Source organism: Medicago truncatula, chromosome 4, assembly GCF_003473485.1.
Source record: "Medicago truncatula cultivar Jemalong A17 chromosome 4, MtrunA17r5.0-ANR, whole genome shotgun sequence".
NCBI lineage: Eukaryota > Viridiplantae > Streptophyta > Magnoliopsida > Fabales > Fabaceae > Medicago > Medicago truncatula.
Genome location: NC_053045.1, coordinates 56411304 through 56422991, shown reverse-complemented (window position 1 = coordinate 56422991; position 11688 = coordinate 56411304). Strand labels below are relative to the sequence as shown.

At 32.1% G+C, this 11688-nt stretch overlaps 1 protein-coding gene across 4 annotated transcripts; it reads left to right on the top strand.

The window, feature by feature from the left end:
• The first annotated feature begins 240 nt into the window (after positions 1–240).
• LOC112421108 (G-box-binding factor 1) lies at positions 241–5599 on the top strand. 4 transcript variants are annotated; one of them, XM_024781366.2, is made up of 9 exons: positions 241–731; positions 1452–1545; positions 1647–1697; positions 1994–2149; positions 2236–2310; positions 2496–2588; positions 3822–3899; positions 4784–4906; positions 5347–5599. In XM_024781366.2, the coding sequence occupies exons 3-9, from the start codon at positions 1668–1670 to the stop codon at positions 5413–5415; spliced, it is 624 nt and encodes a 207-aa protein (XP_024637134.1). In that variant the 5' UTR covers positions 241–731; positions 1452–1545; positions 1647–1667; the 3' UTR covers positions 5416–5599. The 4 variants fall into 4 exon arrangements, with proteins under 4 accessions (XP_024637134.1, XP_024637137.1, XP_024637139.1 ...); XM_024781369.2 differs by lacking the exon at positions 241–731 and adding an exon at positions 755–968; XM_024781371.2 differs by lacking the exon at positions 241–731 and having other exon boundaries at positions 756–1545; positions 2496–2522.
• The last annotated feature ends 6089 nt before the right edge of the window (positions 5600–11688 follow it).

Below are 11688 nucleotides of genomic sequence, written 5' to 3'. Positions count from 1 at the left end.
ACAATTTTTTAGATTTTTTTTTATGATTCTTGATTAAAATTACCATAATTTTCATATTTTTCTCAAAATTTATTATATTAAAAAAAGTATTTTTAATGAATGTAGTAGATCAACTCTTTTATTGGTACAACCCCATATGAAAAATATTTGAGCAACTCAAACCAAATAAAAAAAAAAATTAAATAATGTGATAAAATTATTTTTATTTTAATTGTTTTTTATTTAGTTTAAAATTATTTTTTGGATTAATCTATCGGGAGAGAGAGAGTCTGGGAGCACCACTGCCAAAGTGGAGGAGCTAGCTAGCAATTTCGGTGGCTGTTCTTCAGGACGACGGTGCGAAGCACCGGAATTCATGGCCAACCTTACTCCCATCACTCTCTTATTGCGAATCATCACTTTCCATCCTTTCTTTCCTTATTAGATCAGTATTAGTTAATTAATTGCATTCTAAACTTTTCCACTTTTTTCTATAAAACGATCCAAATTTACTTTATTGGGAAAAAAGATTTGAATCTAAATTAATTAATGATATGATCCAAATTTATTCATCCAGATGCTATAATCTGGACCAGATTTTGGACCAAAATATCATCTATGTTTTTGTTTATAAAATAGTAATTATAATGTTACAGTGTTGAGTTTTATCAGAGACTACTTCTACTTCTCTACACACATTCTCTCACCTTTTCGTACTTTCGTTAACTTCACTTTCACTACTTCTACTTCTGGTACTTTTTATTTTCTTACTTTTTTTTTCGATTCCTACTATTTGCTTGATTTTTTTTTTTTTTCTTCTGGTTTAGCGATTGAAATATGTTCTCTTAAGTCTTATGTGTTTTATATTTGCCACAAGGGTAGTGATTTCTATTTGTCAGACTTACTAGTTATCTCAACAATTTTTAGTCAGACTTGTCTCTCAATTCTACTACTCTGGATTATCAGGATCCCTTGTTAAGAGTTGAAAGGTTAAGACTTGAATAAAAGATTAAAGTAGCTTTAATTTTTTTGAAATATCTATGACGATGCAACCAAGAAAAGGGTTATTTTCCGTGTCACTATCAGTGTTGTTAAATAGAGGCAATAGCATGGCAGAATTTGAACAAATCCCTTTTTGTTCCTTGATACTCTATTTAATACAATTACAATTATTGTGAAATAGCGGCGCTATAGCACTGTTGTTGTATAGCAAAATTTGAACAAACTTCTGTTTGCCACATGTGATTGAATAGAGATAGATTGCTTTTATTTATTTAGGTGCATATACAAAATCTCCTTCTTTCTTCAAAGTTTGAACCTATCAAACCCGATAAGGGACATTATTTGAGTAATTGATAAACTTTTAAATATACGACATTACATACATAATTATTTTTCCTTAGAAAACACAAGTAGAGTAGAAGATTGTACATTATCTTGGTGTTCTGATTTAAGATCAATTATTTATTCAGGAAGCTACTGGATTATCAAGTTTCTCAAGTTTGATGAGGAAAGAAGAATTCGATCCATCTGGAAGACCTTACTATTTTGTTCTGCCTCAAGATTGTCAGTAAATCATGTTATTGCTATCTTAACTAATTTTCTCTGCGCAGTCTGCTTATAGTCATAGCTAATATGCTCTATTTTATTTTTATTTTTCTTTCTAGCAACAAACTCCATACAATCCTATGCTACCACATTGGGCTACACCTATGCAGGTTTAAAACATTTTCTGCTTTGTATCAATTTGTGATGGATTTAATGCATATACACCGCGTTTGTAAATATTTTTACCTTGTCAACCAATCGTGATTGTCAGATCATTCAAAATGTTTTACTCAAATCACAATTACTTCTGAAATCATACATACATATGACTGGTTTTAGATTTGTTGGCAGTGTAAAACTCACACTAACAGTGTATTAAAATTAAACTCATTTGTAATGTTATCTTAGCTGTGTAATTTGTTCTCGTACATTGAGAAAAAACTGACTCATTTTAAATTTTAATTAGGCTTGTTACAATCCCGAGTTTACTCCAAATCCCTATTATAATCATCCACCTGCAGCTGGTTCTTACTTGAATCATCAGTCTGAAGCTGATTCTTACTTGAATCATCAGTATGCAGCTGGTTCTTACATGGATCATCAGTACATGTGGCAAAATCAGGTAATGATGTATAATAGTTGCTTTCTTAGACCATGGCAAGAACAACACGCCTGCTTCATTTTCACATTCTTTGTTTTTCGGTGCAGGAAAACAACACACTGCTTCAATGTAATGCTCTACATGATCCTGCGAAGCTCTCCAATAAATCTATTCTGGCTGAGGTGATCCTAAATATTTTAATGAATATATTTATTGTACTTCATTAACATCTTTTTTCTAATCATAATTTCTATGGAACTGAAGTTTATAGTTGGTATATATTTTGAGGAAATTTCATATTTATGCATTCAATGAATTGTGTATAAGTTTATGTATTCATATACCAATATCTATGCATTTTGGTCAGGATGCTGCAATTGCTTTCTCAGAAATGGTACGCAGGAATATTGTCAAAAGTAACCCAGATTTCAACCAATTATTTACCAGAAATTCACAACCTGTAATATTAATAACCCATGTTTGAAAAGGTTTTATTTGTGGATTAGCTAAAATATAAGAACAATTAATTTTTCACTAAGATAACTTGTAAAATCTCTTTTGAATCATTATGATGAACACTCATATTTGATGTAGTTGTGCTTTTAGACTTTTCTATCTTAAATTTTTCAGCATTTAATGCTAATAATCACCTGCATATTCAATGTTAAAATGTAGTAGGAAAGCAACCTAAAGAAATAAAAGATGACATTGACTTGTTCCTCCTTTATGTATCTTCGATACATCTTTAAATCCCTTGGGTACATTGTCTCTACATATGGCATTTATAATTGCCGTGGAAAAAAATACAAGGGTTAAAAAATAATGTGATGTTGATTATATAACACAAGTGATTTAACAACCTTAGCACATACCCTCACTTTAACATGTTCCTTCATACAAGACCCCTTTTTGGCTTGAAGCATGGGCTATGCATAGGTTCTCTTAGATATTGGAATTAATGGGCCATGCATAGGTTCTCTTGGATATTGGAATTAACTCAACCTCATAAGACCGACTCATAAGGTGAGGAATGTCCAAATCTTTTGAGCACTTATTAGGCACTATTTGTAGTCAATGTGGGACTTGAGTCTTTTCAAGTAGGTTCAAACTATCTTGTGTTAGAACATAACTTGATCTAGAATTATAACTATAAAGCACTGACACAATACTGACTCGGTAATAATTGAGAATGTTGGATACTCTGACATGCGCCGGAGTAACATAGATTAAGCTATTATATAAAGTTACACACACGAGATGCCCCATTGACACACTGTATATATTGAGCTTTAAATTGTTGGTTTTCCATTTCAAATCTGGTTAGATATTCTTAATTTTGTTGGTTACCATAATTTCACCATTTACCTAGACCCTATAATTCTAGCCATGATTTTGTTAGTTATAATATGTTTTCTTGCGTGGCAACTGATCTTGTAAGAAGTTATAATTTCAACTTGTCTAAAAGAGCCATTTACCTAGACACTTGCATTTTTTTTTTCTACACTTCATTTCTATCATTTATAAGCCTTTCATATGAAATGCTACCACCATTTTACTATCCAACATTCTAGCTTGATATGTCGGGTGAATACATTTCAGAAAGTAAATCCCTTCCTAAGGTTGCTAAGATTAACTCTTAAACTATCTGTCACATTGTTTAGTATTTCTTATTTATCTGCATTTCTTTTAACAGGAAGCTGATGATATTAGAAAAGACAGAAAAAGACAATCAAACAGGGAATCAGCTAAGAGAACAAGGTTAAGGAAAAAGGTACATACTAGACCATGGCTGGTGCAATGCAGCAGGATTCTGTGTTTTCGTTATAAATTATCCTCATAATTACAGAAAATATTGAAATATCTATGATTTCGACAATGGTTGCATATGATTAAAAATGTAAAAAAAAGTTGTTTCCATTTTTGAATCTCATCTTTTAGTCCCCAGAAGTTTTTTTCCAAGTCCTTATTCTAATTTTCTTTAAATAAATTATTAAATGATATAATGGTGAAATTATTAAATAGTTGAGATAACATGAAACAATTAGTTTGGTTAAAGATAGGCATGCCAGAACTCTGCCAGCTAAGCTTCACTTTAGACAGATAAAGATAGGTATGACGATAACTAATTAGAACTAGATTGCAAAATATTCAAGAAACAATGTTTTTAGCTTGGTTTGTTGATCCACATAGCCAGATAAGTTGATCAGAAGACACATCATATCTTAGTTTCCTTCATTGGTGATCAGTTTCATAGACATGCTTATGTTAATAATCTAATTTTTCTAAAACGTTAGCTAAAAGTTTCCTTATTATGCACTTATAGTGCTTTCTCAACAAACTTTCCCTTTATTTGGAACATGATTGCAGGTATGATTATGATTATACATGTTAGGGTTATATGACATTGATTGATTCATGTATTCAACCCACCAAGTGGAAAAAGAGCAGACTTTTGTTGTTATGATTGTTGTATATGCCAATTAGTATCTTTGATTACCAATGTGGTAGTTGCAAATTTTACTTCTGCTTCTCCTTAACTTTCTTGAACAAAGTCAAGGAGAAGCACAAGTAAACCTTATGAAAACATATTAACCTTAATTGTTTTCTTGAACTTTGTATTTCATTTGATGTTCTCATTATTTTGTGCCTTCGCAGCATGAACGTGAAGATCGTACAAAGATAGAGACTCTTAACGAAGAAATTGCTGTCCTAACAAAACAACTGAAAAGTTATTTTGAGGCATGTCTGGAGCTGGCTGAGGAAAACGATTCCATTGAGGTTCATCATTTTAACTTCCCTTATTTTTTTCAATTTTATATCATTCATTCAACTAAAGTACTTGTTTGGTTTAAGAAAATATTTTCTATTTTCACTTTTTATTACAAAATTGTCATCTTCTTTTCTAATATTTGTATAAGAAACAATTAAATAAACTAAAAACTAGGTGATACTTTTGTAATTAAAAAAAGAAGAAATGAAAACAGTTAGGATGTTAGGTGGAGTCCAACGTTAACCCATTGCTTACCGATGTGAGACTTCATCACTGGTATTTGAATTAACAACATATATATATCTTTTTCTATTGATGACTATTATTTTTATTCAAAGCTTTTGATGTTGGTTTATAAAGAAGTTAATTTTGTGTGTTGTGTTGTGTTTCTCAATGCTCTCTTTTCCAAGATTGCTGCTAATTTGAGTGTGATTTGGTGGTGGAACAGGAAGAGCTAATTAAGGAGTATGGACCAGAATTAATTGCAGATCTATTGTTCATGAAGCCTACTGCTTGACATTGTTACTGATGGTCTCCCAAATAACAGTTTTAAGATAGGAAACATCTAACAACTGATCAGAATCTATCATTTTTTATTTATTTGGGCTGGACTTAAGTTCTTAATTAGACATGATGATATATTTGTAAATCAACAGATAGTTTTTTGAGAGCAACATTAATAGATACTATTTAAATCTGTTAAATTATTCCATTTAATATCTTAATTTTTCCTTTATTCTGTTTTATTTTTTATTTTATACAACAAATGCACAAGTTAAATTTGTCCAAAAAAAAGGTATGAAACTATGAATGTTAACGAGTTAAAGAGAGTGACATTGTCCAAGAAATCTTTTTTCTTCTTCTTTTCCCTGTAGAATCCAAGAGAATTCTTCTTCTCACATAAGTCTCATTCTTGGAATTTTGGCTAAATCAGAAATGAAGTCAATTTCCATGACTCAATCTGCTTGATTTATGTTGTACCCGAAATCTTTATTCAATGGACTAATATTTAACCTTGTACAATGGAAAGAGCTTCTTTATCCACCTTGCGATTCTTAAAAATCACTCTCGTCTAAGTTTACTCATCCGAATCGGGAAAACCTTGTTTTTATCTAGATTCACCCATTCAAATGCGAGAAGAAATAATATTTTTTTCTCATCCAAATGTGAGACGTTTTTCTTGTTTGGATGATAATCCTGGAGGTGTTATTTTCAAAAAACGAAGGAAAATAAAAAAAGTAGTTCTCGTAGTTGTATTGACCAAGTTCCTTGAACTTAATGGATTAGACTCAAGCTTATATGATTCCTTAAAATTTATTCATGTCTAGTTAAACCTACGAACAAGACCTACCTAAGCAGGAGTAATCAAACATATTACTTCAAAATAAACTTTATAATTAAAAATATATTTAAAAGAAAGCCTTTTGATTTTATTTTTTACTTTTAAAAGAAGAAAGTCTCTTGAAATCATTTAAATAGACAAACGCCATCTACAAAAATCATGTTTGTTTTACTTATGGCAAAAATTAAGACATTTTATATGGACTTTTTCCTAGCCATAATAAACTTGCCGGAAAGAAGTACTGTTAGAAAAACATTTTAGAGACCAAACTTTCGGCCACTGTATCACAAAAATGGTCACTACAACTTTTTTAGTTGGTAAAAGTTCTTAATCCTCAGCAATCGATTTAACGACTGATTTAATATTTGATCAATTTAGTTACCAATTACAGAAACAAAGTACTATTTTAGTTACATTTTAAACAGTTATGGAGATCGTTGTAGAGACCAGTTAAAAACCGACTTTAGAGATTGATTTATTGACTAATTTTATTGATTCAATTGGTGACCAATTTTATTGAGCACTCTACAGCTACATTACATTCATGGAATCTAGTAATATACTTCATCCAATTTTGACTATTAGCAAATAAAAAAAATGGTCTAAAAATAAGTTGTTGTGCTTTCTTCTATTTAAAGTTATTATTCCAGAATATTCTTAAATTAATTTTGATTCTTTTAAATAATCCTTTTATTTTCATGGAGCAAGTTCTTATAAGAGAGACATTTGCTAAAATACAGTTATTTTTAAATATTATTTTTGGAGAATTCTATATAGTCTGAATGAAATAACAAGGGTGGCATAGTGTTCTACCAAAAATAAAATAAAATAAAATAAAAATAAGGGTATAACATAGTGCGGTTGGTGGGTCTAAGAACACAAAAAGAGCAGCCAAACCACTAATTTGTTCCTATTCAAAAAAGTACCCCTTTAGTTAGATTCACCATGACACTTCCTAGAGATATATGTCATGTTTAACACTCCATTTTAGCTGGAAGCCTCAAGACTAAACTTGTATAGAAATTAACGGAAAAGTAATAAAAACAAATTCACCTTTTCTCTTCTTGATTTCTTCATCCCACTACATTATAAATGTTTGAAAGAAAAAAGGTAGAATCACCAACTTACAAACACAATTAAGTATAGAAGAACATGGCCACTGGAGCATCTCATATGATGCTTAGGTGTGTCTTTGAAGGAAGCATATCATCACATGACAAAGAGGTTGAGCGAAGGCCATACCACAAAAAATGTGGTTGTCCATTGCATAACTTGGAAGAAATTTGTAACAAAGCATGTCCTCAACAAAGATATGTTTCATTCAAGAAGAAAATTTCATGGACTCATTGTTCGGTTTATACAACACCTTCCAAGTTTTCTTCCCCTCTTTATAAAACTATACATGAATAACATGACTAAGAGGAAAGTTGTATGTAATGTATGGCTCTGTCATGTAACCATGAAAATTATTATGTTTCTTAATGATATACTTCGACATAGCAGAAAATAGTTAAAAAGTGAGAAACTATTTTGTTACATTACGAACACTTATGATTGAAGATGTTGTTACATGTATTATTTTATTTTCTCAAATTATTATGGTATTGATAATATTCATATAATAATATTGGCTTAATTACATTTTTGGTCATCGTGTTTTGATCTACTCACGAAATTGGTCTTGCCTCTTTAAAACACAACAAAATTGTCATTCAATTATCATTTTTGTTGCATTTTTCCGTCCTACCCCCCATTTTATCTTCCAAAAACGCTGATGTGTCGCATTTTTTGATGAGGTCTCCAAAAAAGCGCTTAGGTGGCATTTCCATGTGGCATTTTATGTGATTTAAATAAATAAAAAATAAACTAATAAATCAAAAAAAGCCATATCAATTTTTCTTCAAAACCCAGTTTTACAACATCATATTTGTTCCAGTTCTTCTTCTTCTTCCTCCATAGCTCTCCTCATAGCACCATAACATTAGTTATTATCCTTTTCCAGTTCTTCTTCAACCTCAAAATCACAAAATCGTGTCCCAATTGTTGTTGAAACTGTAAAATCGTTTTCCTCTGTTGTTGAAGCCGTAAATCGCGAATCAGTCACTGCACTACTATTTCAAGAGGTTTGTGAATGTGGGGTTTCAATACACAAAAGCCAATTATGTTTATTGTTATGCAGATACGGTGACAAACATGTATGGAGTGTATACCACAAAATTCATGGCTTGTATTTGATGTTGAGTTGGTTGGTGTTGAAGGCTGCTGACTTAAATTTTTGGCTGCTTCAGCTTCGTTTTGGTCTGTTTACATCATTCATTTGCAAACCTCGCATGTTCATTGGCATTTGTCGTTAGAATCTACTGGGGCTGATGTTTTTTAGGAAATTCACAGCTCTGCACATATAAACATGCAAATGCAACTATTAAGTGGAAACTGGAACTGGAACAACAATTGAAGAAAAACTGGAAATGGATTTGCATTTGTTGAATTCAACAGATGAAGAAGAAGAAAATGGAATTGATCGAAAATGGCAAAATTGAACTAGAAAACAATGAGGAAGTAGATGGAATTGAACGAAAATGGAATTGAATTAGGATGGATTGGAAACAGATTTTTGTTGGTATGAAAAGAGATAAAAGAGTTTTTGGAGTTGAAGATAAATTTAGGGATGATAAATTTTTTATTTTTTGAATAAGGGGTGATGAATTTATGAAAGGGATGATTTGTAAATGGATTAAGAGAAGAGATGAATGGAGGATATTCATAATTCTGGATTTCGATTTACAACTTAGGTTTTTTTTTTTTTTTTTTTTTTTAATTCCAAACATTTTATATTTTTAATTGTTTTTTATTATTTATTTGATTTAAATACATTTCTTGAATAATAAAATATAAATATGATGACATGTATAATTGTTTTTCACATATGCATTGCCACATAAGTGTTCCATTGGCCACATCACTTAAAATTCAAACGCATCAGCGTTTTTGGAGAATAAAATGGAGGGCAGGATGAAAAATGCAACAAAAATGATAATTGAAGAACAATTTTGTTTTGTTTTAAAGAGACAGGATCAATTTCGTGAGTAAGCCAAAACACGAGGACCAAAAGTGTAATTAAGCCTATAATATTTATGTTTGTCTCGGTGCTTTGAGTGATCTAAATAGATTACAGGGGTGTTCGCGGTGCAGTTTGGTTCGGTTTTGAGGTTAAAAGTCATCCGAACCGCAAGGTAAAAAAGCATGCGGTTTGGTTTGGTTCGGTTGTCTTTTAAAATAAAATCCGAACCAAACCAATGCGGTTTGGGTTGGATCGGTTGGTGAGGTTTTTTCGAGACAATACAATTTTTTGTTTCCAACATTAAAATCGAGTTAAAAAAGTAAAACACGAAATATTTCCAGCAATGTTTTCGACAATGTTTTTAATTCATTCCACATTACAATTTCATTTCCACCAAACAACATAAACAAAATAATTTTATTATGTAAGAAATGTAAAAGATTAAGATTTTATTATTTTCTAAAAGTTCAAGTAGCACATAAATACATTTTTGAAAAAAGCAAAGAAGAAACTTAATAAGAGAAAAAATATGTCACTTATAAAATTTTCCATTGAGTTTCTCTTAATGTTTTGTTTAGATGACATAGATTTAATTAGTGTTTTTCTTATCTTGCGGTTTGGTTTGGTTTGTTTGGGTAGGTAAAATGAAAACCGCAAACCAAACCAAACCATGTGGTTGAGGAAAAAAGTGATCCGAATACATCCAAACCAAATGCGATTTTTCGCGGTTTCGGTTTGCGGTTTTTCTATTGGATTGGTTCAGTTTTGAACACCCCTAATAGATTACACTTTGTAATATGTTAATGCATTTTGATTGTGGCCGCCGGCCGGTATTTGTTCGAGACAATGTGGTGACAAAAATTATGACTATGTAAACTGTATTTTTGGTTTAACATTCACTCCGGGCATGCCTTGTTCATGGGATGGGAGCACTCAATACAAAACTTCCTCTTTTGTTTTTTTTGCCAAAAAAACCATTTGGGCTAGTCATGGCACGGGCTATTTGAATTACATAATTTTTTATTCCACCCTGAAACCTTTTTGTGCATTTTTTTTTTGTCAGATTATAAAATTCAAAAAATATTTTGTTTAGGAGGGTGCACAAAAAATCAGTATGATGAAAAAAGAAATCATCTTTAAATGAACCGTTAAGTGATCTTAGTGAATATTTCAAGTTGAGCTAATCATTGAAAATTGCTTTTATAACATCCAAAACTTCTTAATAACACATGTAAATGACCAAAAACACTCCAGCGGTAGTTAACTACCGTTGAGTTTTTTGGTCATTTCCATGTGTTATTAGGAAACATTTGTAGTGAAAACAGCAACGCTCCTAATCATTTAGGACAGCTCATGCCTGACCCAACCCAGACTAGCTGCGTTGTTTTTAGAAAATTGCTCAAAGCCCTTAATTGCTTAAAATTTCAGGAAAACAACAATGGAAAGTTAGGTTCTTATATACTTGTAGAGGGAGTTACGTTCTGATATGTTGAGCTACCCAGGGGTCTTTTGAGCAACCTTGTTGCTTTTAATGGAGGGTAAAGATTGATGAACACCCTTTTAATTCATCCATCCCGTACCACTGCTACGTGGCAGTTTTTTTTTTTGTCTTCTTCAACCAAAATATAATAAAATAATATAACATTCCTCTTCTTTTATTCCAAAAAAAAAAAAAAGAATCTTTCCCTTTTTTCTGTTCTCTCTCTCCCCCATCCTTTCTTTCTTTCCTTTTCTCACCCTCCCTTCTCCACCGGCCACCTCCACTGGCCTCCGGCCACCTCCAATCACCCCCTATCTCTCTCTCTCCCTCTCAAACACCACCACCACAGTAAAATAAACAAATATGTTTTCTTTTATTCTTCCTCTTGTTTATGGGTTCTGAGTTTGCGGTGGTGAGAGGATAGTGTCGGAACTGAAGCGACGGTGGTGGTGAGAAGGTGAGACGGCGGTTGAGAATGGTGGTGGTGACAGTGGAAAGAGAATGATCGTGGGGAGAGAATGAGTCTGAGAGAGGAAGAAAGAAGACGAATCAGGCGAAAGAGAGGAGGAAGATGATGATGACCCGACGATGATGGCGGCGAAGGAGGTTGTAGACGACGGCGAGAGAGAAGAATCGATGAGAGAGAGGAAGAGAGGCAGTGATTCTAACAACTTTTGGCAAGATCTGAAAGATGGTCGGCGACGGTGGTGGGTGGGGCCGGTTGTGGTGGTGGCTGGTGAAGAAAAGAAAAAGAGAAAAGAGAATTAGAAAGTTGATGAGTGTTGGACAAAATTGCCCCTCATTTTCTTCTTGATTAACAAAATTACTCCTTTTTAATTAATAAAAAAATGCCAAATGGAAGGGTGTACAAAGTGTATGCCACATGGGGTTGTTTTTGTATCATTGC